A 27,324-nucleotide genomic window follows, 5' to 3' on the forward strand; every position below is an offset into this window, starting at 1 on the left:
TTTTTAGTTTTTTTTGTAACTAATTTTTTATTATCTACAATAAACATACAAATATGAGAAAGTCACATACAATCAAAAAATCACACCCGTGTGAACTGAGCGGTGGTTTCTAGATCTATGAATCCTGTCACCTCCCCCCCGCACATCCCCCCCCCCCTGTGTGTGTGTGTGTGTGCGTGTGTGTGTGTGCCTGGACTGGCCTGAAAACAGCGCCCCTCCCTTAACATGTGTGGAAATAAAAGGTACTACACCACAGGCTTGAGGCTACATACAGACCCACCCACCCACATACATACATACAAACATACCTACACACACGGCCACGCTATGGAGACGGTGTGACCACCGCTCAAAAATAGAAAAGTAAAGGAAAAAAATTAAAAGGGAATAAAAAAGGGGGAAACAAAAGAACATAGAATTGTGTTGAGGTGGGCATTATATCACAAGGTAGACATAATAATGGATAACATTTCCTTTTTTTTTAAACATACAATCAATCAATGAGTTACAAGTCAGTTACAAGGCGCCATCTAGTGGAGAGTCAACATGGTTTGTGGTATCAGGTAAGAGAACCATTTCCTCCAGTTCCTCCCATATTGGTCCGCTCTCAGCCTAAGAGAGAAAGTCAAACTTTTCACGTGTCAATTTCGTTGACTACTGTAATCGCTTGTTCGTTATAAGCGTCAATGTTTTCCAAATGTGAGAGGACCGGTGTGTGTGTGTGTGTGTGTGTCTGTCTGTGTCGGGGACGAGTGAATGTCTGTGTTGCAAGCATGGATCGCAGATTCGCATGCATGCGGCGCTGGTCAGGTCCGCGGACTACTGGTTGAGAAACACTTCTGGTCTGTTTGTGTGCCGCGTCATAGCAGTGCGCGCCGACTGGATGTGTTTTGTTTACCTCCTGCCTTTGCATGCATGCTTGACACGAAAGCTCGCTTATTTAATGGCAACGTCGCCTCGTGTGCAGTGATTTTGTCAAGATTGACAATAAAACACAACACAAAATAAATACACTACTCGCCGTTAATGCGACACACCCGTGGACACGGTCGGGAAGGGAGAGCGAGCCAGCGAGGCAGACCAAACAAAGCTCCACATTTGATACACTAGCCTGGGGTAACCGCCAGCCTGAGCGCTCCCACAACGGAACGGTTCCATGGACTTTGTCACTCCGCTTCTAGTCTATAGAGAACAGACTCCATCCTAACGCAAGGAAGAGCAATTGTTTATTATAATTATTATTAGGGCTTTGATGCAAGTTCTGGTGGGTGCTGCTGCAAGTTGTGTTGCTTAAAGTAATGCGCCGTTGTGGTCTCCTCTCAGCTGCAGCTTAGCGGGGGGGGGGGGGGGGGGGGGGAGTGAAAAAAGTCGATCGACGCGTCGATTTTCGGCCACAACGCGTCGATTCGCAAATAATGCGTTGATTAACATCCCTAATAAATATGTATCCAAATACCTACATAGCTATGATTGAATATGACTATGGGTTCACCCCTATTTTATATTTTGAAGTGTAGCAACAGTGAAAACAGCCCATTATAGGTAAACAGTGCTCTTATTTGACATTCCACAGACCAGAAGACGCTGGCCACGTTCAGGTGTTTAGACAGATATCTGGTGTTGTGTATACGTGGACGGTTGCGTCCCCTCTCAAACAAGCACTTGCCCGGTCAGGCAACCTGAAAGGAAACTTCACCTGCCCCAAAGTTTGATTTACCTACCGGGGGCAGGTGGGTAAGCCTTAGTGTCAATGCCTGCAAATGTAGGCCTATTTCATAACAAACGTGTGTACCGGTATGTGTGAGAGGTTGACCGTGAGTGCATGTGAGTGCAGCTGTTACACGCACGCTGACGTACATTGTTTTATACCAGGGGTCTTCAACGTTTTCAGGCCAAGGACCCCTTAGTCGAGAGAGAGATGAAGCGGGGACCCCCACCTTATCATAGATTCCATATAGTGTCATTGTTTGACAGCACAATCGTCAGTGTATTTTGGATTCATGTCAATTTGCGTTTTCAGATATTTAACCACTTGAACCGTCAATACTTAATAAACGTGACCTTTCACTCTGTAAATAGTCTGCTCTTTTTCCCCTCTACACCAAAGCTCTTTGCCAAAAATAGCCGATCTACAAGCTCACAATGCCTTGCAGGGCGAGGCGCTGTGAGCTTGTAGATCTGCTAATTTTGGCTAAAGTTCTCAGAATATGGACGCTAGGGTTCAAGTGATTAATATAAAAAAGGAGAAAAAGGTTTTTATCACTCAAAGATCTGGAGGACCCCCTGTAGTGACTCTGAGGACCCCCTAGGGGTCCCGGACCCCCTATTGAAGACCCCTGTTTTATACCTTTACTTTGTGGATAGGAAAAGAGTGATCTACCTCACTGTGGAGGAGTTCCACCACAGACGGCATGAAGGACCGTAGGACCTCATCTACAGCGGAGGGTGAGGACATATCTGGGGATGCCCGTATATGGACATATTGTGTCATGAGTCTCATGATGACTAGTGTGGTTGTCGCTACGCGAGTCACACTTGCTAATTATTTCTGTTCTTGTCCCTTTTATGCCCATATATGGAGATCCCTGATGTCATCAATATTATTATGAAAATTTCTGAAAAGAACAAAACATTGCCTGATGTCATAACCAATGGCCTGGAGGTGGCTTGTGGTTTTTGTCAAAATTATTTTTTTGTCACTGACATACATGAACAATAATATTACCAGAACAGGGTTGTGCAGAGAATGTTAGAGAGGCAGGGGGCCAGGGGCTGACATTTCTAAAAGGGCCTTTTGGTGAAACATCGAAAATAGCAGACCTCCAAGCTCACAACGCGTCACAGCGCGACACGTTTGGCAATTTTCGACATTTCTTGATTTCAACAAAAGATGCTGCATTCTAGTTCAGGAGAGTTTGGACAAGGAAATTCTCTTGAACGCTGCCTTCAGGTATGGCATGGGAAGAGGGGCATTTGCATTTCTTTCACCATAGTAAAAACTCCATTCATGGTCTGGAGAGGGCACTTTTAACTGATGGATAAAAGGGCAGTGGCTCGAGCCCCCTTTGATGTCTATGTGTGCACATGCCTGTACCAGAAACGCATAAAGAGATAGCCCTGAATAAAAGGTCTGTAACTCTGAGAGTGATGGAACCAAATGGAACCTTACAGGTCTGTAACTCTGAGAGTGATGGAACCAAATGGACCCTTACAGGTCTGTAACTCTGAGAGTGTACACGTGGAACCAAATGGACCCTTACAGGTCTGTAACTCTTAGAGTGTACACATGGAACCAAATGGACCCTTACAGGTCTGTAACTCTGAGAGTGTACACGTGGAACCAAATGGACCCTTACAGGTCTGTAACTCTGAGAGTGATGGAAACAAATGGACCCTTACAGGTCTGTAACTCTGAGAGTGTACACATGGAACCAAATGGACCCTTACAGGTCTGTAACTCTGAGAGTGTACAAATGGAACCAGATGGACCCTTACTGGTCTGTAACTCTGAGAGTGTACACATGGAACCAAATGGACCCTTACAGGTCTGTAACTCTGAGAGTGTACACATGGAACTAGATGGACCCTTACAGGTCTGTGACTCTGAGAGTGTACACATGGAACCAAATATCTGGGATATCTGTATCTGGGAAGCATTTATAGACGATCCACTGTAACCTAGTTCACAATCACATCACAATGGCTTCATTATACTAAAATGTCCATAACTTTCTTTCATGATGTTTCCGGCAGAGCAGGCCTCTCATTCTGTGGACCTTTGACCAAATAGAACAAACACAAATATAAACGTATGGCATGACATCACAGGTCCTCTCCATGTTTGAGTGACTAATGACAAGCAGAGCTACATGTACAGTAGTTGTCATGACAACAGCTGTCATACAAGGAGCAGCAAAAGCAGAAAGAGTGAAATACTAGGGGTGTAACGATATAGTAACTGAATCAAAAAATCGTTTTTAATTTGCAATGATCTACTATATTGTTTGCAAAAGCAAAATATCGTACCGTTGTGGCTTTGAATCGTATCGTTTTAAAATGCGGTAATCGGTATCGAATCATTTTGCAATGCAAATAATTGATTGTATGGAAACTAGAAGTATTTGTGCCTTGTATTTAGCAATTTTAAGAGGGAAAATGAAAAAGAGGGGTCTATGACTTTTCCATTCCATATAGCTACTCTTGGTCTATCGATAAATGTGTCTAATCTCTGTGTTCATGTCAAGGTGGGTTTCTTCATATGCGTTGAAATATAATGTCCCTGTATTTGCTAGATAATCACAGCGTTTACTTCCATAATAATAGATTTTTACACGTTTTACACAGATTTAATTTTGTTGCTAAATAGTTACTATTTTAAATCATTGAATCGAATTGTATCGTATCGCCATGAATGAACCAAATGAATATCGTCTATGTATCGTTAACCATGTATCGTGATGTGTATCGTATCGTTGTTAAAATGTATCGTTACACCCCTATGAAATACAGCAGAGGATAACCTAGAGTTCACTTTAAAACACTGCTTTTCAACCCTTTCCACATCAAGGTCCATCATTTATTCAGCATATTTGAACCTCAGAAGCACCGTTTGATGACATGTGTCCTCAATTCACCCAGTTCACAAACACAGCACAGTTGCTGTGCTGAGTCCGTTTAGGGCCAGATATGTTCCGTGTTTGTGTTGTGATTGTGTAAGCTCCTTCCAATAAGTGATGTATTTATCCTTTTCTCTAGTTATCATTTGGTTGGGTCTAATCTATGTGTGCAGGGGCGTCACACCAAATCCTGGGCGCTGGGTACAAGGATTCACTGCGGGCCCCCCATGGATGTTAACTATTGAAAAATAGCAGATATACAAGCTCAGCTTAAGTGAGCTTGTAGATCTGCTATTTTGAAAATCTATGTTTCCACGTCAGTGGTGCTCAAACTTTTTCATGTCAAGGACCCCCAAGATGATATGTATTTTATTTGGCCACGGACCCCCATCTCAAAATATTTAGTTCCGGGCATCCCCCAGAAGAAGAACCCCCCCCCCCTTGTGACGCCCCTGTATGTGTGTGACAGTGTAGCTGCACTGAGGCTGTCTGGGCTTTGTGATGTCCGAAGATGAGAGGTCAGCTAGGTTCATGATGCGTTATTTGGAATCCCACGTCAGTTCTAGGCAAACGGTTCGGTGACGCAGGCAAACCCTGCCGAGAAGGTTTGGATTCATGTAAATTGGTTTTTTCAGATGTTTAAACACTTGGACCGTCAATACTTAATAAACTTGACCTTTCACTCTCTACTTAGTCTGCTCTTTTTCCCCCTCTACACCAAACCTCTTTGCAGAAAATAGCCGATCTACAAGCTTGTAGATCTGCTATTTATGGCTAAAGAATTTATGGCTAAAGAAATGTTTCTTTCACACAAAGATATGGAGGACCCCCTGCAGTAACTCTGAGGACCCCCTAGGGGTCCCGGACCCCCTGTCGACGCGGCGTGCGAGGTGGCAAACCCACGCCTGGGTGCGGCTGACATTGAAAATAATGGGTCTGTATGTTTCCCTTAAGACTACAACACAGTAGCACTTACCAGTAAGACTCCCTAATCGGGAGATAAGCGACCGTAGGTCACTTATCTCCACAAATAGGGCAAAAATTTGTTTTTCCAAAATCTTCCTGAGCCATGTTGATGACATGAGTGTAGACATACTGTGTAGTGATTTTCGTGATTTTAGGGCAACATCTGTAGGAGCAGTGTCCAAAAATGTGTTTTTAAAAATCGGCCTGAAGGTGGCGCTATATGGGACAGATTCATGTTGATGGGATGAGTGGAGACATATTGTGTAGCAATTTGCGTGATTTTAGGGCCAAAACTGTAGGAGTAGTGGGCAAAAATGTGTTGTGAAAATCGGCCTGAAGGTGGCGCTAGAAGAGGGCCATGTGAGAAATGAGGGGTGGGGTCTCCGAGTTGCCTTGGCGGACGAATAGGTACCGGCCGCGGCTCTCCCGGACGCTCCTAGGCCGAGTTACGGCATTTTATGTGAGCTGCAGTGGAGGGGGTCCTCCACTGGGGGCGTCACCACTTTTGCATCCGTTCTGGAGCACCAGGAGTGGGTGGTCACCAGGAATTCCCCGTGAGCAGCCCCGTTGGGGTGGTCATTTGGTAATTTTTGCACATGTGCTCATTTTTTACACTTGGGGGTCCCCGAGGGAGCTGGGGGTCCCTGGAGCTCCGGGGGTCCTTGGAGGTTGTAGTTTGGCAGGTAAGGAGTGTGTGTGCAAAATCTGGCATGGATCGGGGCAACGGTTGCGGAGATATGAGCAGGGCAAAAGTGTGACGTCTGACGTGTGACGGACTGACTGACGGACGCACGGACACCTGGTGGAGCTTTCTGTAGTAAGTGCGACCTACGGTCGCAAATACATAAAATATAGCCTAAACAGACACCTGAATTTAACACTTAGACAGTGCAGTATTTATTTGTTAATCCATGTTTTGTTTTAATCCATGGTGATTCATGTGTTGATCTCTGGCTGCTGCTACACACTGAGACGCTTTACACTAGACAACCCAGATCCTTTTAAATATGAATACAAACTGTATTGGCTGAAATGCCATTGTGCCATGTGCCCCTTTCCCCACACACATTCATTTAAGCTATTTTCCTAAAAGAAAAATGGAAACTGTTTTTGTTCCGGTGTCATCAGGTAATAATTGGTGTCCCATAAGCTAGCGAACAGTGCCATCCAGTGTCAAAATAAGGAACTTGTCATGGTGTCCTGGACCGTTGAAAAGTCAACTCGTCAAACTCGTTGGACAGCATTAAATGAGTTAAATGTAGAAAGAGATGGAAAGAGAGAACAAGATTAAGATGAGATCATTTTATGTTCTTCATGAGTAGTGTTCAGTATTTTATTATTCTGACCAAAGCTGGTGTAATGTTGACACCACATTATTCAAATCATTGATTGCCAATTGTTCAGGGGGCGGCATAGCTCAGGGGTAGAGAAACTGGTATTAGAGCACGAAGGGTATAAATCCCGTAGGGTTCCCAGTTCGAATCCGGGCTCCCCCTGAGTTAATGTCGAAGGGTCCTTGGGCAAGACTCTGAACCCCTAATTGCCTCCGGTGAGTAGGTTGGTGCCTTGCATGGCTTCCTCCGCCACCGGTGTATGAATGTGTGTGTGAATGGGTGAATGTAATGCACAATCTATGTAAAGCGCTTTGGATTAAAAGCGCTATATAAATGCACCATTTACCATTTACCATTTTTCATTCCTAGTGAGCAATATTGTGTCCTATTCTTTATAAATACTGCAGTTATTTTAGTGTACAGTATCAATGTTTATTCTTCCACAGACCCTCCAGAAAAGCCCTCAGTATCAGTGGATCCACCAGGAGAAGTTGTTGAGGGCAGCAAAGTGACTCTGACCTGCAGCAGTGATGCCAACCCACCAGTAGACATCTACACCTGGTACAGAGATAGTAGATCTATCTCCACTGGTCCTCAGCTGGTGAAGGAGAATGTAACTCCTGCAGACGCTGGACAGTACATCTGTCAGGGGACAAACAGACATGGATCACAGAGATCATCTCCTCATTATCTAAATGTTCAGTGTAAGTAAACTAAAGTGTTTGTATTTTATATATTGATTTAGTTTTTACTGGCAACAAAACAACAGCATTATTTATTCAAGCAGGTTAATTGTGTTTCTGATTTTTTCAGATATTTTAATAGTTGAGTAAGATAAGAAAATAATACATTTATTGATCCCTGGTGGACTTTCAGTCACCAGAGTCAGCACAGAATGATAAAGACTGGTATACATCTTTCTCCAACAGACGGTCCTAAGAACGTCCTTTTGGCATTAAGTCCACCAGGAGATGTTTTCAAAGGAAGCTCAATCACTTTCACCTGCAGCAGCAGTGGATCAAATCCACCAATCCAGAGTTACACCATTTTCAAAGACAACACTAGAGTGGCACGGAAGAAGACAAAGACCATCTCTAACATCCAACCCAGGCACAGTGGAACATACAACTGTCAGGCAATGAACAACATCACTACAGTCAGTTCACCTGGAGTCACTGTTGATGTTCACTGTGAGTTTTTAATCCGATATGGATGTAATTATATTGATGACGTTGTGTGTGTGTGTGTGTGTGTGTGTGTGTGTGTGTGTGTGTGTGTGTGTGTGTGTGTGTGTGTGTGTGTGTGTGTGTGTGTGTGTGTGTGTGTGTGTGTGTGTGTGTGTGTGTGTGTGTGTGTGTGTGTGTGTGTGTGTGTGTGTGTGTGTGTGTGCGCGCGCGCGCGCACCTCGACTGACACAATATGTCCATATATGGGCATTCCCAGGCATGAGCTTAATATTGATGACATCAGGGATCTCCATATTATGGGTACAAGGACCAGATCAGCAGTCTCGCTGCTGTGTTTGCACATTGTTGTACTTCACCCAGCAGATAGGGCAGTTTGATGTTTATTTAGTCATTAGTCATGTTTTCAGACTCTCATAGTCAGAATCTGAATCTGAATCAACTTTATTGCGACCGTAGGGAGCATTTACTATCAAAACCTCCACGGGCTGTCTGTCTGTCACACGTCACACGTCACACTTTTGCCCTGCTCATATCTCCACAACCGTTGCCCCCATCCATGCCAAATTTTGCACACACACTCCTTACCTGCCAAACTACAACCTCCAAGGACCCCCGGAGATCCAGGGACCCCCAGGTCCCTGGGGGACCCCCAGGTGTAAAAAATGACCAAATGTGCACCAAATGACCACCCCAACGGGGCTGCTCACGGGGAATTCCTGGGGACCACCCACTCCTGGTGCTCCAGAATGGATGCAAAAGTGGTGACGCCCCCAGTGGAGGACCCCCTCCACTGCAGCTCACATAAAATGCCGTAACTCGGGCTGGGAGCGTCCGGGAGAGCCGGGGCCGGTACCTATTCGTCCGCCAAGGCAACGCGGAGACCCCACCCCTCATTTCTCACATGGCCCTCTTCTAGCGCCACCTTTAGGCCCATTTTTAAAACACATTTTTGGCCACTGCTCCTACAGTTTTTGCCCTAAAATCACGCAAATCGCTACACAGTATGTCTACACTCATCCCATCAACATGAATCTGCCCCATATAGCGCCACCTTGAGGCCGATTTTTAAAAACACATTTTTGGACACTGCTCCTACAGATTTTGCCCTAAAATCACGAAAATCACTACACAGTACACTCATGTCATCAACATGGATCAGGAAGATTTTGGAAAAACAAATTTTTGCCCTATTTGTGGAGATAACCGACCTACGGTCGCTTATCTCCCGATTAGGGAGTCTTACTGGTAGTCACATTACAGCAGGGGTCTTCAACGGGGGGTCCGGGACCCCTAGGGGTTCCCCAGAGTTACTAAAGGGGGTCCTCCAAATCTTCTCCTTTTTTATATGAACCACTTGAACCCTAGCGTCCATATTCTGAGAACTTTAGCTAAAAATAGCAGATCTACAAGCTCACAACGGCTTGCGATGCGAGGCGTTGTGAGCTTGTAGATCGGCTATTAGATTGGCTATTTTTGGGAAAGAGCTTTGGTGTAGGCCAGGGGGGAAAAAGTTTATTAAGTATTGACAGTTCAAGTGGTTAAATATCTGAAAACACTCAGCAGATAGGGCAGTGTGATGTTTATTTAGTCATTGGTCATTGGTCAGTCTCATAGTCAGAATCTGAATCAGCTTTATTGTCACATTACAGGTTTACACAAGTAAAGAAGAGGTGAACTCTTGAGGGCGTAAAATGAACCCATAAATTATTGTTAAAATAAATCGGGAAATAAGCGACCATCAGGTCGCATACACAAACTTTGAAATGGTAGCCAATCAGGAGGGAATATGGGAAATGGGACAGATCCATGTTGATGACATGACTGTCAAAAAATGTGTCTTGCAAGAATCGGCCTCATGGTCGCTCTTGAAGAGGGGCATGTGAGAAATGAGGGGTGGAGGTTGTGGTTTGGCAGCCAAGAAGTGTGTGTACAACGTTTGGCATGGATCAGGGCAATGGTGGCGGAGATATGAGTGGGGGCAAAGTGTGACGTCTGACGGACGGACGGACGGACGGACGGACGGACGGACGGACGGACGGACGTAGAGTGGTTTCCGCTCCCGACTCAAGGGATCCCAGGCTAGTTCCTTCCATGTCCAACCGGGGAAGCTCCCCCCTGTCAGGTGATAAGAAGCGGCCTGCTCACTCCTCATGCATTGAAGGAAGCATGAGCTCAGTTCGGGGCTCTCCCCAGGTTGGCAGAGGGAGAGCAGAGCCCAGGATGACATCTTAGGCCAGGGGTTTTCTAAGTGGGCGACGGAGCACCCTGGGGTGCCGTGACGGCAGTCCAGGGGTGCTGCGAGATCATTTGATAATATTTCCAATTTATTTGGCCACTTGGACACAAACATATTTGGTATTTTAAACTTGAAGTACAAAGTTGTTTTCAGTCAGTTCTAACCAAAATGGCTATTATCTCAATGTTTTCCTCAGAACATAATCACTAAAATATCGTCACTGTCGGGCAGAAACCTCGTATCTCCAAGTTTCAAATGTGTACGTCTTTTGGTAAAGCAAAGCCCTGCTTCATCATACAGGACTGTCGCACAAAATTAGTGAAAACAGCCGATCTACAAGCACACAACGCCTTGCGATGCGAGGCGTTGTGTGCTTGTAGATCTGTACATTTCATAGATGATAAATACAAAACGAACGGTTTTGGACATACAAGGTTTCCACCCGACAACGATATGCTATAAATATAAGGTGCTGGGAGTGACAATTACCAGTAAGGCTCCCTAATCGGGAGATAAGCGACCGTAGGTCACTTATCTCCACAAATAGGGCAAAAATGTGTTTTGCCAAAATCTTCCTGATCCATGTTGATGACATGAGTGTAGACATACTGTGTAGTGATTTTCGTGATTTTAGGGCAAAATCTGTAGGAGCAGTGTCCAAAAATGTGTTTTTAAAAATCGGCCTGGAGGTGGCGCTATATGGGACAGATTCATGTTGATGGGATGAGTGTAGACATACTGTGTACCGATTTGCGTGATTTTAGGGCAAAAATTGTAGGAGCAGTGTCCAAAAATGTGTTTTGCAAGAATCGGCCTCATGGTGGCGCTAGAAGAGGGCCATGTGAGAAATGAGGGGTGGGGTCTCCGCGCCGGCAAGGCGGACGAATAGGTACCGGCCCCGGCTGTCCCGGTCGCTCCTAGCCGGAGTTACGGCATTTTATGTGAGCTGCAGTGTAGGGGGTCCTCCACTGGGGGCGCCACCACTTTTGCATCCGTTCTGGAGCACCAGGAGTCGGTGGTCCCCGGGAATTCCCCGTGAGCAGCCCCGTTGGGGTGGTCATTTGGTCAGTTTAGCACATTTGGTCATTTTTTACATCTGGGGGTCCCCCAGGGACCTGGGGGTCCCTGGAGCTCCGGGGGTCCTTGGAGGTTGTAGTTTGGCAGGTAAGGAGTGTGTGTGCAAAATTTGGCATGGATCGGGGCAACGGTTGCGGAGATATGAGCAGGGCAAGAGTGTGACGTGTGAGGTGTGACAGACAGACTGACGGACTGACGGACTGACGGACTTACACTTTGTGCAGGGTTTGATAGTAAATGCGACCTACGGTCGCAATAATGTAGGGGTGCCTCGGATTAAAATAAATATTCATGGGGTACCCTGAGACAAAAAAGTTTGGGAACCCCTGGCTTAGGCCATTGGGCGGCCCCGTACGACAAAGTACTTTTAATTTCGAATTCCCTACGTTTACTTGTAACAGTGTTACATTGCAGGATAGATACGTTTACTCTAGTAAAACATTTGAGTACTTTTTCCACCACTGAGTCAGACGAACAGGCCACGGTCGGGGACCGTACGGCTGTCCACGACGCGTTATTTGGAAACGCACATGAGTTCTGGGCAAACCCCGCCCATGGAAGCTTTTGATTGGCTGAACTGGTGCTAGGGAGCGCTCCTTTTTGTTCGCTTGGACCGCGCGGAGGTGTGACCACCTAAACCTAACCCTAACCCTAACTTTAACCCCAACATTAACCTCAGTAAAACTATGCCTAACCCTAACCCTAACCTTAACCTCACTGAAACTAACGCTGGTGAGTAACTAACGTCTAACGACTTCACACCGTCATTGTGATTAACAAATTAAATGTATTTTTGCCATTGAACATTGGAAGATTAGGTTAACTGCAGATTAGATTAACTGCTTTTTCACATAAATAAATGTTTATTTTCACATAAATCAGGGCTATTGAACACCCTTTACATCTGAGTGTTGGTTAATATAATATTAAACCAATGGAAAGTAGTAAAAAGTGCTTGGGACAAAACCTCCTAACTCAACACTTTCTGCCAAACCAGCCAACTCCACCCGATTTGGCTCCTTTTTTTTCATAAATATGTGCTATTGAACACCCTTTACGTCTGTGTGTTGGTTAGAATAATATTGAACCAATGAAAAGTAGTAAAAAGCCCTTCGGTCAAAACCTCCTAACTCCACTTGAGCTCATTTTCACGAAAATGAACATTTTGGAGTTAGGAGGTTTCGGCCTGACAGAAGAGATATCCTACTAAAACAGTACATTTGAAGAAACAATACCATGAAATCTGGTAACTCTAAGAGTGTACAAATGGACCCTTACAGGGTCTGTAACTCTGAGAGTGTACAAATGGACCCTACAGGGTCTGTAACTCTGAGAGTGTACAAATGGACCCTTACAGGGTCTGTAACTCTGAGAGTGTACAAATGGACCCTACAGGGTCTGTAACTCTGAGAGTGTACAAATGGACCCTACAGGGTCTGTAACTCTGAGAGTGTACAAATGGACCCTTACAGGGTCTGTAACTCTGAGAGTGTACAAATGGAACCAAATGGACCCTTACAGGTCTGTAACTCTGAGAGTGTATAACATGGGTGTGTTGAGAGGGTGACATGACACTGTGTCAAAGGGTGGAGTTAAGTTTGCTATAAATAGAGACACACACAGACAGACAGACAGACAGACAGACAGACAGACAGACAGACAGACAGACAGACAGACAGACAGACAGACAGACACACACACATAGTGAGAGCAGAAGGACTTCAACAGCATCTTCTCTTGTGGTGAAAGGTGAGAGAAATTCCATTTAAAATTCTGCTTCATTTATTGATCACATCACAGGTTGACAGGAGGAGGAAAAAGGAAGAAAAGTGGGTGAAATGTGTTTTTGTTCAAAGTTCTGAGGTTTTTGACCAATCAAAGAGACAAACAAACGATGGACTGACAGTATTTACACATAATAGGTTAAGGCAGGTCGGCAGGGGTGTCACACCACATTCTGGGCCCTGGGTACAAGGATTCACTGTGGGCCCCCCATGAATGTTCTTCATAGGGGGAGGGGGTTTAACCCATTTAGACTGGGAACTCATTATTATGCATTATTTTGTGCTTTAACTATTGAAAAAGATATACAAGCACACAGCGAGCTGCGAGCTTGTAGATCTGCTATTTTTGATAAATTGTGAAAACTTCTTTGAATATTTCAAATCGTTTTTTGAAAAAAACTATGTTTATATGTCAGTGGTGCTCAAACTTTTTCATGTGAATATTTAGTTCCAGGGACCCCCCAGAAGCAAAATTTTACTTACAAATGTATTCAAAGATTTGCACACATTTTCACGACTTTTCAAAAATAGCAGAGCTTTTATATCTGCTATTTTTCAATAGCTAAAGTATACCCCTGTGACACCCCTGCAGGTCAGACTTTTATATATCGGGTGCGTTCGGAAATGTGCACCGGGTGTGTGCTCAGTGTAGTGAGTGCAGTGGGCGGTGACGCTGTCAGTGCGTTCAGTGTGGCTTATCTATGAACGACCAGTTTAGAGGCAGCTGTGCACTTTTTTAGTCAGAAAACTTTCTGAAAAGCAGCAGTTGCTAACGTAACGTTGCTATTGATAGGTAATTTAATTCATAACATTGGCCAACCTGCTATTAGTTTACACGTTGGTGCATGTGCAACAATAAAGCCCAAAGGACCAATAAAGCAGCAAACGGTGCATTTTGTTATCATTTCCTACGCCATTGTTCACAGCTGAGAAGCGCTCGAGACATGATCATGAAAACCAACCAATGAAAACACTGCACTGACGCACCACACCGTCAAACCCCATCTTCTGAGTAGGGTCGTTCAGTGCGTGCACTCAGCACACCGGTGGCCCCGCACTGGATTTCCGAACGACAACGCACCAAGTGCACCGAGTAAACGAACGACAACATGGCACACCAGTGCGTTGAGTGCGCATTTCCGAACGCACCCATAGAGTACAGAGTACAGTGGATATGATTTGGCAGTGACATAAAGCACAAGTACAATTTTGAGTATTTCCAATTTCTATACTTTCACTTCTACTCTTTTAAAATTTTACTTTTTTACTCCACTACAAGTATGTGAAAACTTAAGTTACTAGTTACTTTTGGTTATTATTATTACAAAACATAGCCTTCATTAACCCCTTCAGCTACAAGCTCCCTATAGCTAATTATTAACCATGACGGAGGTAAGCCGTCTCAGGCGACCTTGAGCCCCGTGAGACACCGCAGAGCGAGCCGATGTGTCGAGTGGTGCGAAGGTCGCATGAGCCGACTCAGCGCCGTCCGAGTTCTGGGGGACAGAATAGTAAATATTGTTGTGGGGACTGCTTCTGTTACATCAGGGGGACAGAATAGTACATATTGTTAAGGGGACTGCTTCTGTTACATCAGGGGGACAGAATAGTACATATTGTTAAGGGGACTGCTTCTGTTACATCAGGGGGACAGAATAGTACATATTGTTAAGGGGACTGCTTCTGTTACATCAGGGGGACAGAATAGTACATATTGTTAAGGGGACTGCTTCTGTTACATCAGGGGGACAGAATAGTACATATTGTTAAGGGGACTGCTTCTGTTACATCTACTGGGGGACAGAATAGTACATATTGTTGTGAGGACTGCTTCTGTTACATCAGGGGGACAGAATAGTACATATTGTTAAGGGGACTGCTTCTGTTACATCAGGGGGACAGAATAGTACATATTGTTAAGGGGACTGCTTCTGTTACATCTACTGGGGGACAGAATAGTACATATTGTTGTGAGGACTGCTTCTGTTACATCTACTGGGGGACAGAATAGTACATATTGTTGTGAGGACTGCTTCTGTTACATCAGGGGGACAGAATAGTACATATTGTTGTGGGGACTGCTTCTGTTACATTTACTGGGGACAGAATAGTACATATTGTTAAGGGGACTGCTTCTGTTACATCTACTGGTGACAGAATAGTACATATTGTTGTGAGGACTGCTTCTGTTACATCAGGGGGACAGAATAGTACATATTGTTGTGGGGACTGCTTCTGTTACATTTACTGGGGACAGAATAGTACATATTGTTAAGGGGACTGCTTCTGTTACATCTACTGGGGACAGAATAGTACATATTGTTGTGAGGACTGCTTCTGTTACATCAGGGGGACAGAATAGTACATATTGTTAAGGGGACTGCTTCTGTTACATCTACTGGGGGACAGAATAGTACATATTGTTGTGGGGACTGCTTCTGGTACATCTACTGGGGGACAGAATAGTACATATTGTTGTGAGGACTGCTTCTGTTACATCTACTGGGGGACAGAATAGTACATATTGTTGTGGGGACTGCTTCTGTTACATCTACTGGGGGACAGAATAGTACATATTGTTAAGGGGACTGCTTCTGTTACATCTGGGGGACAGAATAGTACATATTGTTGTGGGGACTGCTTCTGTTACATCAGGGGGACAGAATAGTACATATTGTTAAGGGGACTGCTTCTGTTACATCTACTGGGGACAGAATAGTACATATTGTTGTGAGGACAGCTTCTGTTACATCTACTGGGGGACAGAATAGTACATATTGTTGTGGGGACTGCTTCTGGTACATCTACTGGGGGACAGAATAGTACATATTGTTATGGGGACTGCTTCTGTTACATCAGGGGGACAGAATAGTACATATTGTTGTGGGGACTGCTTCTGTTACATTTACTGGGGACAGAATAGTACATATTGTTAAGGGGACTGCTTCTGTTACATCTACTGGGGACAGAATAGTACATATTGTTGTGAGGACTGCTTCTGTTACATCAGGGGGACAGAATAGTACATATTGTTAAGGGGACTGCTTCTGTTACATCTACTGGGGGACAGAATAGTACATATTGTTGTGGGGACTGCTTCTGTTACATCTACTGGGGGACAGAATAGTACATATTGTTGTGGGGACAGCTTCTGTTACATCTACTGGGGACAGAATAGTACATATTGTTAAGGGGACTGCTTCTGTTACATCTGGGGGACAGAATAGTACATATTGTTGTGAGGACTGCTTCTGTTACATCAGGGGGACAGAATAGTACATATTGTTGTGGGGACTGCTTCTGTTACATCTACTGGGGGACAGAATAGTACATATTGTTAAGGGGACTGCTTCTGTTACATCTACTGGGGTACAGAATAGTACATATTGTTGTGGGGACTGCTAATGTTACATCTACTGGGGTACAGAATAGTACATATTGTTAAGGGGACTGCTTCTGTTACATCAGGGGGACAGAATAGTACATATTGTTAAGGGGACTGCTTCTGTTACATCAGGGGGACAGAATAGTACATATTGGTAAGGGGACTGCTTCTGTTACATCAGGGGGACAGAATAGTACATATTGTTAAGGCGACTGCTTCTGTTACATCAGGGGGACAGAATAGTACATATTGGTAAGGGGACTGCTTCTGTTACATCAGGGGGACAGAATAGTACATATTGTTATGAGGACAGCTTCTGTTACATCAGGGGGACAGAATAGTACATATTGTTAAGGGGACTGCTTCTGTTACATCAGGGGGACAGAATAGTACATATTGTTAAGGGGACTGCTTCTGTTACATCAGGGGAACAGAATAGTACATATTGTTAAGGGGACTGCTTCTGTTACATCAGGGGGACAGAATAGTACATATTGTTAAGGGGACTGCTTCTGTTACATCAGGGGGACAGAATAGTACATATTGTTATGGGGACTGCTTCTGTTACATCAGGGGGACAGAATAGTACATATTGTTAAGGGGACTGCTTCTGTTACATCTACTGGGGACAGAATAGTACATATTGTTAAGGGGACTGCTTCTGTTACATCAGGGGGACAGAATAGTACATATTGTTAAGGGGACTGCTTCTGTTACATCAGGGGGACAGAATAGTACATATTGTTAAGGGGACAGCTTCTGTTACATCTACTGGGGACAGAATAGTACATATTGTTATGGGGACTGCTTCTGTTACATCTACTGGGGACATAATAGTACATATTGTTGTGAGGACTGCTTCTGTTACATCTACTGGGGGACAGAATAGTACATATTGTTATGGGGACTGCTTCTGTTACATCTGGGGGACAGAATAGTACATATTGTTGTGGGGACTGCTTCTGTTACATCTACTGGGGTACAGAATAGTACATATTGTTATGGGGACTGCTTCTGTTACATCTACTGGGGACAGAATAGTACATATTGTTAAGGGGACTGCTTCTGTTACATCTACTGGGGGACAGAATAGTACATATTGTTGTGAGGACTGCTTCTGTTACATCTACTGGGGGACAGAATAGTACATATTGTTAAGGGGACTGCTTCTGTTACATCTACTGGGGGACAGAATAGTACATATTGTTAAGGGGACTGCTTCTGTTACATCTACTGGGGGACAGAATAGTACATATTGTTGTGGGGACTGCTTCTGTTACATCAGGGGGACAGAATAGTACATATTGTTAAGGGGACTGCTTCTGTTACATCTACTGGGGGACAGAATAGTACATATTGTTGTGGGGACTGCTTCTGTTACATCAGGGGGACAGAATAGTACATATTGTTATGGGGACTGCTTCTGTTACATCAGGGGGACAGAATAGTACATATTGTTGTGGGGACTGCTTCTGTTACATCAGGGGGACAGAATAGTACATATTGTTATGGGGACTGCTTCTGTTACATCTGGGGGACAGAATAGTACATATTGTTATGGGGACTGCTTCTGTTACATCTACTGGGGACAGAATAGTACATATTGTTATGGGGACTGCTTCTGTTACATCTGGGGGACAGAATAGTACATATTGTTGTGGGGACTGCTTCTGTTACATCTGGGGGACAGAATAGTACATATTGTTATGGGGACTGCTTCTGTTACATCAGGGGGACAGAATAGTACATATTGTTATGGGGACTGCTTCTGTTACATCTACTGGGGGACAGAATAGTACATATTGTTATGGGGACTGCTTCTGTTACATCTGGGGGACAGAATAGTACATATTGTTATGGGGACTGCTTCTGTTACATCTACTGGGGACAGAATAGTACATATTGTTATGGGGACTGCTTCTGTTACATCAGGGGGACAGAATAGTACATATTGTTATGGGGACTGCTTCTGTTACATCTGGGGGACAGAATAGTACATATTGTTGTGGGGACTGCATGCTTCTGCATCTGAATGCGTCTCAAAGGGACTGTAGTGCGTTGGACTGCTGCATGCAAGTCTTTCCAGCCAATCACACTTTGGCAGGGTGGGGTTTGGCAGAATGCAGCTCTCATTTAGCCTGACACTCAGCCTGAATTGACATTTCGTTTCACTCGGTCTGAAATCGCTTCCATCTGCAGCAGTTTCTGGGATGGGCGTTGCCAAAGAGGCAGTCTTCTGCGATTGGTTCACCGCATGACCAATCACAACAGTAGCAAAGCATATGACGTAGTTGTTGGTGTTACGTGGCAGTGCTAGCCTGTTGCTTGCTACTTGCTAACCAAAGAAGAAACAGGCAGAAAACTAGCGCTACGAACTAGTAATCAAACACAGTAAAACATGTCTGCTACTGATGTTACATAGCAAGATCGATACGATCGCACGTTACCGCGGCGAGCGACGCGATGTTTATGTTTGGGAATGTGCGGTACGGTCTGGCGGCACTGGCGGCACTGGGTTACTTGGAATCACACATGAGTTCTGGGAAAACCCCACCCACGCTGCTCTCAAGGCCCTACGTCATCGAGTTGAAGCGACGCTGATTCGCCATACGGATTTTCAACCATGGAAAACCACTTCAATGAGAGCACCACCAGACCCCTGAATAGGCTCTATGCATATGCGCCATTTTGTTCTACTTCCGGGCCTCTTTCGACTTCCTTCACAGGTGTTACTGATGATACTAATTGGCTCTGTTTGATTTATTGTACAGTGGTTCTTTAATTTGAAGGACCCCCATAGCTCTGTACAAATGGAATCAAATGGACCCTGGGTCCATGTGCTTCCATTTGTACACTCTCAGAGTTACACACCTGTAAGGGGACATTTGGAATCCACTCAAGGACACTTTGAGACCCACTGGTGTAGCAGAGTGTTTCCAGTGGTATCAGCGCCGTGACTGTTTGACCAGAATGGAACAGACCCTTCATTAATATCATCGGTAACACCTGTGAAGGAAGTGGAAAGAGGCCCGGAAGTAGAACAAATTGGTGCATATGCATAGAGCCTATTGCCTCAAACACATTGTTAAAGAGGCGTGGCTAGCGATTCAGGGAACTGGAACCAGGCTAGCTCTCATTCGCTATCAGCAGGTGAGCCATGACATCACATGTTGTGTGGTTTCCATGGAGACGCCAGGCAGAGCCAGTTCACACACTCTGGAAGGAGTTTTAACCTTTGTTGTGTTTTCAACTCCAGAGAACAGCGTTCTAAACGGACCACATATCTGACATTTTATTCTGCTTTCTATAGAAAACGGTGTCGTCTGAAAGGAGTCGTTCACCCCAAAATGACTTTTTTTTCCTATTGATTACTCACGACATGGAGACTTGAGTTCAAGAATATATGTAGTTTTTTGTTGCATTCCTAAGACAAAAATGTGAACAAAATAATGGAACCCCCATTCGTTCCGGATGGGGACCCAAATCGATTCGGATCCCCATCTGGAATCAATGGGGGTCAATTTACAAAAAAAATTTTTTTGTCTTGAGAATGTGACAAAAATATATATATATTATTGAACTCAAGTCTTCATGCCGTGAGTAATCAATAGAAGAAAAGTCATTTGGGGGGTGAACTACTCCTTGAACAGCGCCGCAGTCTGGCCATGCAAGGCTAGGTTCATGTACCTTGTGTTTTTGTATCTCTGTATTTTCCTTTTGTAACAAGCTGTTCTTATGGTATCTGTCTATTGTCTAAATAAACTAAAAGTGTGTGTGTGTGTGTGTGTGTGTGTGTGTGTGTGTGTGTGTGTGTGTGTGTGTGTGTGTGTGTGTGTGTGTGTGTGTGTGTGTGTGTGTGTGTGTGTGTGTGTGTGTGTGTGTGTGTGTGTGTGTGTGTGTGTGTGTGTCCAGGATGGAGATGGTTCTGCGTCTCATCGTGACCTTTCTGCTCCTCCATGGTGAGTAGATCTATGATGTCATCACCATGAGACCATGTGACTCTGTGATGTCATCACCATGAGACCATGTGACTCTGTGATTAGGGTTGCCACCCGTTCCGTAAAATACGAATTTGTCCCATATTTGAGAATGAAATGTTAGATTCCGTATTGAACCAATACGGAACGCAGTTTGTTCCGTATTCATAGGTTGCATTTTTGTAGTCCTAAACCGGCCATATTGAGGCACACAGGTGTTCAATTTGTCTGATTGGCATAGAACCAATATTCTATGTTAATCAAAACACCTGGTGAAGCCGCCACCATTCCTCCAATCATTACCCACATAATTAACCTTTCCATCGAACAGGGTCCTTTCCCCCAGGACTTCAAACTAGCAAAAGTAACCCCCCTGCATAAAAAAGGTAGCAAACTAGACCCTGGAAACTACCGCCCGTTTCCATTCTTAGCTCCATATCCAAAGTCATGGAGACAATAGTCTACGAACAGATTGCAAGATATCTCGATGAGAATAATCTGATTTACGAGTTCCAATCTGGATTCAGAAAATCTCATTCCACTGACACATGCCTTCTCTATTTGACTGACGAAATCAAATGCAAAGCGGATGACGGCAAATATAGCGGCATGGTCATGATAAACCTCCAGAAGTCCGTAAATCATTCTATTCTGATTGAGAAACTAAAAGCCATCGGTCTTGACAGTGCAGCAGTGAGTTGGATGCAATCTTACCTGGTGGGGAGGGAACAGGTGGTGGAGATTAACGGTACCCTGTCCCTGTAACCCTAACCCTGTATTTTGAAATACAAAAAAAGTATTTGAAATATGTATTTCAAAATACAAAAAAGTATTTCAAATGGATATTTCAAATACATATATTTCAAATATTGCCCATCTCTGCAAGTGAAGACCATAGCTGGTGCAATAATCCAGCCCCTCTTTGACTACGGAGTTCACGTATGGTATCATGACACCCCACAAGCCCTTAAAACTAAACTCCAAACAGCCCAAAATAAACAAATTAGGGTCCTGCTTAACCTTTCCCTATCAGACTCACCTCACCGCTACTCACCAGTTAAGAGTGGGGTGGCTCAGAGTAGATGACAGAGTACAGCAACTTGCAATGGGCCTGGTGTACAAGATACACTACACCACTATGATACCCAAGTACCTGTCAAAATACTTTATAAACATTAAGGATGTCCATAATTACAACACCAGAGGCAGCACCACAGATCACTTTCAACCCAGAGTCAAAACCAACAAAGGGTCAAACTCGTTTTTCTGCTATACCACCAAAATGTGGAAAGCCTTACCGAAGGCCATAAAGGAGTGTGGATCACTAGCATCATTTAAAATTGCCCTGAAAAACCACTTACAGGCAGCAGCCGTTCGCAACTGGTAAAAAAACTAACCTAGCCGAACCCTACCCTCCCCTGCCCCTTCTTTGTATATACTTACTGTTTGTTTAGACTTAATGGAGCCTGCGGTAGTTCTTTTATTTGTGGAATGCAGGATGTGTTGTTGCTATCTCCCTGGACCCCCTCTTCATTAAGCAGTTAATTCATTCACACCCCCACAGAGCAGCCCGTCCCCTCATGTTCATTCTCATTGGCTACAAGCTTAATTCTCATACGCCCTCTTACCCACAATGCATCTCAAACAGTCTATTTAAGCAACTTCCTGTTCTATGTTCATTCTAGAATGTTTAGCTGTTACTGCTGGTTGTGCAGCTGTATGTGTTTAAAAAAGTGAACTGTACCATCATGAAACTGTACCTTTTCCTATGCAAACTTCTAATAAAGTCTTCAATCAATCAATCAATCAAAGAAGGACTACAAATGCAACCCATGAATTTCCCGAATGCCCCATAAAGGTCTTTCACTCAGACACTGAATTTAACATTAATGAACAAAATAAAACACTGGAAATATTAAAGACAGTGAAAATGCTCTGGCGGGAGGCAAACAGGACGTCCTGCGAGTGAAAACATCCCGTGACTCTGTGCAGTGGCTGCGTCATGGTTGGTCACGGTCCCTTAAGCCCGTATCAGAGTGTACGGTGGAGAGCTCTCCACCGCAAATTTTAGGTGGAAAGCTTTCCACCGCAAGTCAGAAAATAAGTGCAGAACATCATAGTCACAGGGCCCACGGTGAAGTCCTCCCCCGCCTCCCTCTGGTTCAGACGCAAACTCCGTTCAGGTCGACCAATCAGTGAACGAGGTGTAGAGCCTGTCTGTCTGTTGGGACTCACGGTGTAAAGCTCTCCACCGCGAGGAATGACGTAACGTTGTAGTTTCATGACTCAAAAAGACTCGAAAAGACTACACCGCGGTGTAAAGCCTTCCACCGCCCAGGCGACTATGATGTCGGCTTTAGTGTCCATGGAGTCTACTCTGTACGGTGGCTGTGTCATGGTTGGTCACGGTCCCTTAGTGTCCATGGAGTCCACTCTGTACGGTGGCTGTGTCATGGTTGGTCACGGTCCCTTAGTGTCCATGGAGTCCACTCTGTACGGTGGCTGTGTCATGGTTGGTCACGGCCCCTTAGTGTCCATGGAGTCCACTCTGTACGGTGGCTGTGTCATGGTTGGTCACGGTCCCTTAGTGTCCATGGAGTCCACTCTGTACGGTGGCTGTGTCATGGTTGGTCACGGTCCCTTAGTGTCCATGGAGTCCACTCTGTACGGTGGCTGTGTCATGGTTGGTCACGGTCCCTTAGTGTCCATGGAGTCCACTCTGTACGGTGGCTGTGTCATGGTTGGTCACGGTCCCTTAGTGTCCATGGAGTCCACTCTGTACGGTGGCTGCGTCATGGTTGGTCACGGTCCCTTAGTGTCCATGGAGTCCACTCTGTACGGTGGCTGTGTCATGGTTGGTCACGGTCCCTTAGTGTCCATGGAGTCCACTCTGTACGGTGGCTGTGTCATGGTTGGTCACGGTCCCTTAGTGTCCATGGAGTCCACTCTGTACGGTGGCTGTGTCATGGTTGGTCACGGTCCCTTAGTGTCCATGGAGTCCACTCTGTACGGTGGCTGCGTCATGGTTGGTCACGGTCCCTTAGTGTCCATGGAGTCCACTCTGTGTCATGGTTGGTCACGGTCCCTCAGTGTCCATGGAGTCCACTCTGTACGGTGGCTGTGTCATGGTTGGTCACGGTCCCTTAGTGTCCATGGAGTCCACTCTGTACGGTGGCTGTGTCATGGTTGGTCACGGTCCCTTAGTGTCCATGGAGTCCACTCTGTGTCATGGTTGGTCACGGTCCCTCAGTGTCCATGGAGTCCACTCTGTACGGTGGCTGTGTCATGGTTGGTCACGGTCCCTTAGTGTCCATGGAGTCCACTCTGTACGGTGGCTGTGTCATGGTTGGTCACGGTCCCTCAGTGTCCATGGAGTCCACTCGGTACGGTGGCTGTGTCATAGATAGATAGGTAGATAGATAGATAGATACCTTTATTATCCCAAGGGGGAAATTCAGTTGTCCAGTTGTAGCATAGCAGTATACAGTATTTACAAAGTTACAGAGAAGTAAGAAAAAAGATAGATAAGAGTAAAAGAAAAAAAAAGAGCAGTACAGTACCAATAAAGAGAAGGTGCATCAATAGAGTATATACATAAAGTGACTTACAAAAAGAGACCGTAACAGTCAATGCTAGTTAGTGCAACAAGTATCTCACTGACATTGTTAAACAAAGCAGAATACCCAGAAACTACCAACACAACCTAATAGTGCAAAGTAAAAAATCAGTGCGGAAAAAAAAAAAAAAAGAAAAAAAGCAGCTCAGAGAAGAAGAAAAAACTAGGGAGCGTGTCACCGCAAGACGCACATGAGCACTCTCCCTGGAAGGTCCTTAGGGGTCAAAGTCAATACAGCAATAGTTCCGTCAGTCTAGGTTAGGAAGGAAGTCCTTTTCACTCGTCCGTTATGTTTTTCGTTGTACAGCTTAAGGGCGGCCGGTACAAAAGATTTTCCTAGTCTCTCACATCTCCGTTCTGGGTAGGCAAAGCGGTCGTTTCCTCTCTTACTCCAGTAACTGGTGATTTCCAGATGGAGGGGGTGAGAGGAGTGAGAGACAGCCGCTGGCCGCCGCGTCCACGTCCATGGACGCGTCCATAGACGCGTCCATGGACGCGGCCGCGAAAAAAATGGCGATGGACGCAAGGTCGCGTCCATGGACGTAAGGTCGCGTCCATGGACGCAAACGGCCGGCCGCTGGGACGCGGGACGCAAAATTGAACGTGGGACGCGTCCCGTGGGACGGGGGACGCAAAAGGGAACGCGGGACGCGTTTTTATGGAACGGCTGGCCGCTCGCGTCCCCGCCCTCGTCGTCCTCGTACATGGACGCTGCCAGGTGTCAGACGCGGGACGCGGAAATGGGACGTGGGACGGGGGACAAGGCCGTGGGACTCACTTGTAGGACGCGGGACGAGGCTGTGGGAAAGAGCATGTGGGACGCATTTTTCTGGAACGGCTGGCCGCTGGACGCAAAAGTGCTGCTCGCGTCCTTTTGGACGTCTATTGTATGTATTTTTTTATGGAGAATTCAAATATGACCTTCTTTTTTGGATCAATGTCCGAGGGACAGCGAATGCACACCTGCCGACAACAGCCGCGGCAATGATTCCTATGCCGTGGCAATTATACCTAATCCGTGGCAACGCTGGACACACCGACTATGGAGCTGCGTGTGTGTGTGTGTGTGTGTGTGTGTGTGTGTGTGTGCGTGCGCCGCGCATGTCGTGCAGCCTATGTTTTGGCCGACGATTTTGACCCCAGAACCCCCGCAGTGTTTTCCACAGTGAGAGAGTGTAAAATGAAACCAAACGTTACGGGTCCATTTGGTTTCATTTTAGGCCTACCCGCACAATAATTAAAATGTCCATAAGGGTCCATTATATTCCAGGCGATTGCCTGACCTGGCCAAATCAATCAATCTATCTATCTATCTATCTATCTATCTATCTATCTATCTATCTATCTATCTATCTATCTATCTATCTATCTATCTATCTATCTATCTATCTATCTATCTATGATTGAAAGCCTAGGCCATGGCTGTCTTGAACTTGAACCGTCCGTGACTATAGGCCTATTAGGCTAAACAGCAGCTGCTCACCCCACGTCAGTCACTTTCTCTGATGGTCCATGCAGTTATGTAATCTCTAGCATACTCCTTTCAAGTTCCAATTGGCGGTGTAGCTTAATTAATGGGCCATCATCAACTCGTTGTTTGATCTACCAGCTGGGTTAACAACTCCGACGCACACAGCGCGCCCGTAGTAGCCAGGCGTTTCGCACACACAAGTAGGCTATTTTCACAGACAGCAGGTTTAGAAAATATGCGCGTTACCTTAAATATTATACAATAAAATGACTTTATCAAAACTGACAATGATAAAACTGGAGCGGACATAAAATAAACACAATGGATACAGGCCTAATAGGCCTATCCTTTTTAATGCAATAGGCCTACGCCTTGCAAAACGCACGCATGTCAGTGCGTGCGTCCCTGCGACATACATACATGCGTGCGTGTGCGTGTTGCAAGGCGAAGCTATCAGAACCCCGTGGCATTTTGTATTAATTATAATATTTATTATTGCTGTGTTTAGATTATCTGGTCAGAGAATCTGAAAAAATTATCCTGTAGTGTTTAATTCTACCCGATTCAGTCGGGCCCGATTATCTTGTAGTGTATTGCCAGCTAAAAGTCAGAGTAAAACTGGCTCTTGGGCCAGTTACGGCCTGGGATTGATGACAACAGAAATCCAGAAATCTCCACATATGCCAATCTGGCACAGTGTGGGAATGGAATAGGCGAAGGCGCTGTCCATGGTGCTGAATTATCGTTCCACTGTCTCGCCTCGCTGGAGTCAGTGCCCGGCAAAACGCCACAAATACATGCTTATGTATTTACAGTTAAGCCCTGCTCGTCAACCACAAATACAGTAGATGAATATGTACATATTATATTTGTTACTATCGCTTTGAAGTTATTATATAAATGTGAATAAATGTTAAGGGCAGATATTCACAACATGACAAAAGTGAGTTTCCTTTTTATTTTATTTTACAAAGATGCGAGCAGGTGCAAAACAGGTGTGCATAAAAGAAATAGGTGGAGAGGGTCAGAGGGACTGATAGACATTGATTATTATGATTAGGTCTACTACAAGGCTACACTAAGGAAGGAAAGGGTGGTACGTAGACAGACAGACGTAGACAGACAGACAGACAGACAGACAGACAGACAGACAGACAGACAGACAGACAGACAGAGAAAGTGGCCAAATTGGCCACTTAATTGTCTGCGGTTGATCCCGTCATGCACTCCTTTGAAGTCAAAATTGGGCCATTCGTTTTTTGTAACCTAATTGTTTGTTTGAACGCACAGCAGGGAGTCCTTGCAGCTGTCAATGGTGATATAGTCAGACAATAGCCTACACTTCATATTCACTTTATATATTTATTTTATTAACTGTAGGCCTATCACCTGGTCCTTTAGAGCTAGTAGGCTATTGCATGTCTTATTACGCATAAAGAAAACCTGCGGAGGCGCCGTGGGCCGCTAAAAAAAGAATAAGAAAAATAAAAAAAAAGGAAGTTGTAACAGAAATACAGATAGATGCGAGCAGTGACGACTAAGAGGTGGACCCGGCTCTGGCAGATACCGGCAGACACAAATACAGGAGATGAATACATATTTGCTATCGCTTTGAAATTATAATCTAAATGTGAATAAATGAGCAGAGATTCACAACATGACAATAATGAGTTTC

At 44.9% G+C, this 27,324-nt stretch overlaps 2 protein-coding genes across 6 annotated transcripts in view; both read left to right on the forward strand.

Annotated features, from left to right (window-relative positions):
- The window catches only part of LOC308291238 (uncharacterized protein), a 222,159-nt gene that overhangs the window by 72,341 nt on the left and 122,494 nt on the right, over positions 1–27,324 (forward strand). The gene's annotated exons all lie outside the window — the stretch shown is intronic.
- LOC308291728 (CD5 antigen-like) overlaps positions 13,069–27,324 on the forward strand; it is a gene marked incomplete at its 3' end in the record, with an annotated part of 38,761 nt that continues 24,505 nt past the window's right edge. The window contains exons 1-2 of the mRNA XM_080733857.1: positions 13,069–13,165; positions 20,498–20,544. Of these exons, the coding sequence (XP_080589983.1) occupies positions 20,499–20,544 (46 nt within the window). The 5' untranslated portion in view covers positions 13,069–13,165; position 20,498. The remainder of the gene's footprint in view (positions 13,166–20,497; positions 20,545–27,324) is intronic.

Source organism: Nannobrachium achirus (genome assembly GCF_963921795.1).
Source record: "Nannobrachium achirus genome assembly, chromosome: 9".
NCBI lineage: Eukaryota > Metazoa > Chordata > Actinopteri > Myctophiformes > Myctophidae > Nannobrachium > Nannobrachium achirus.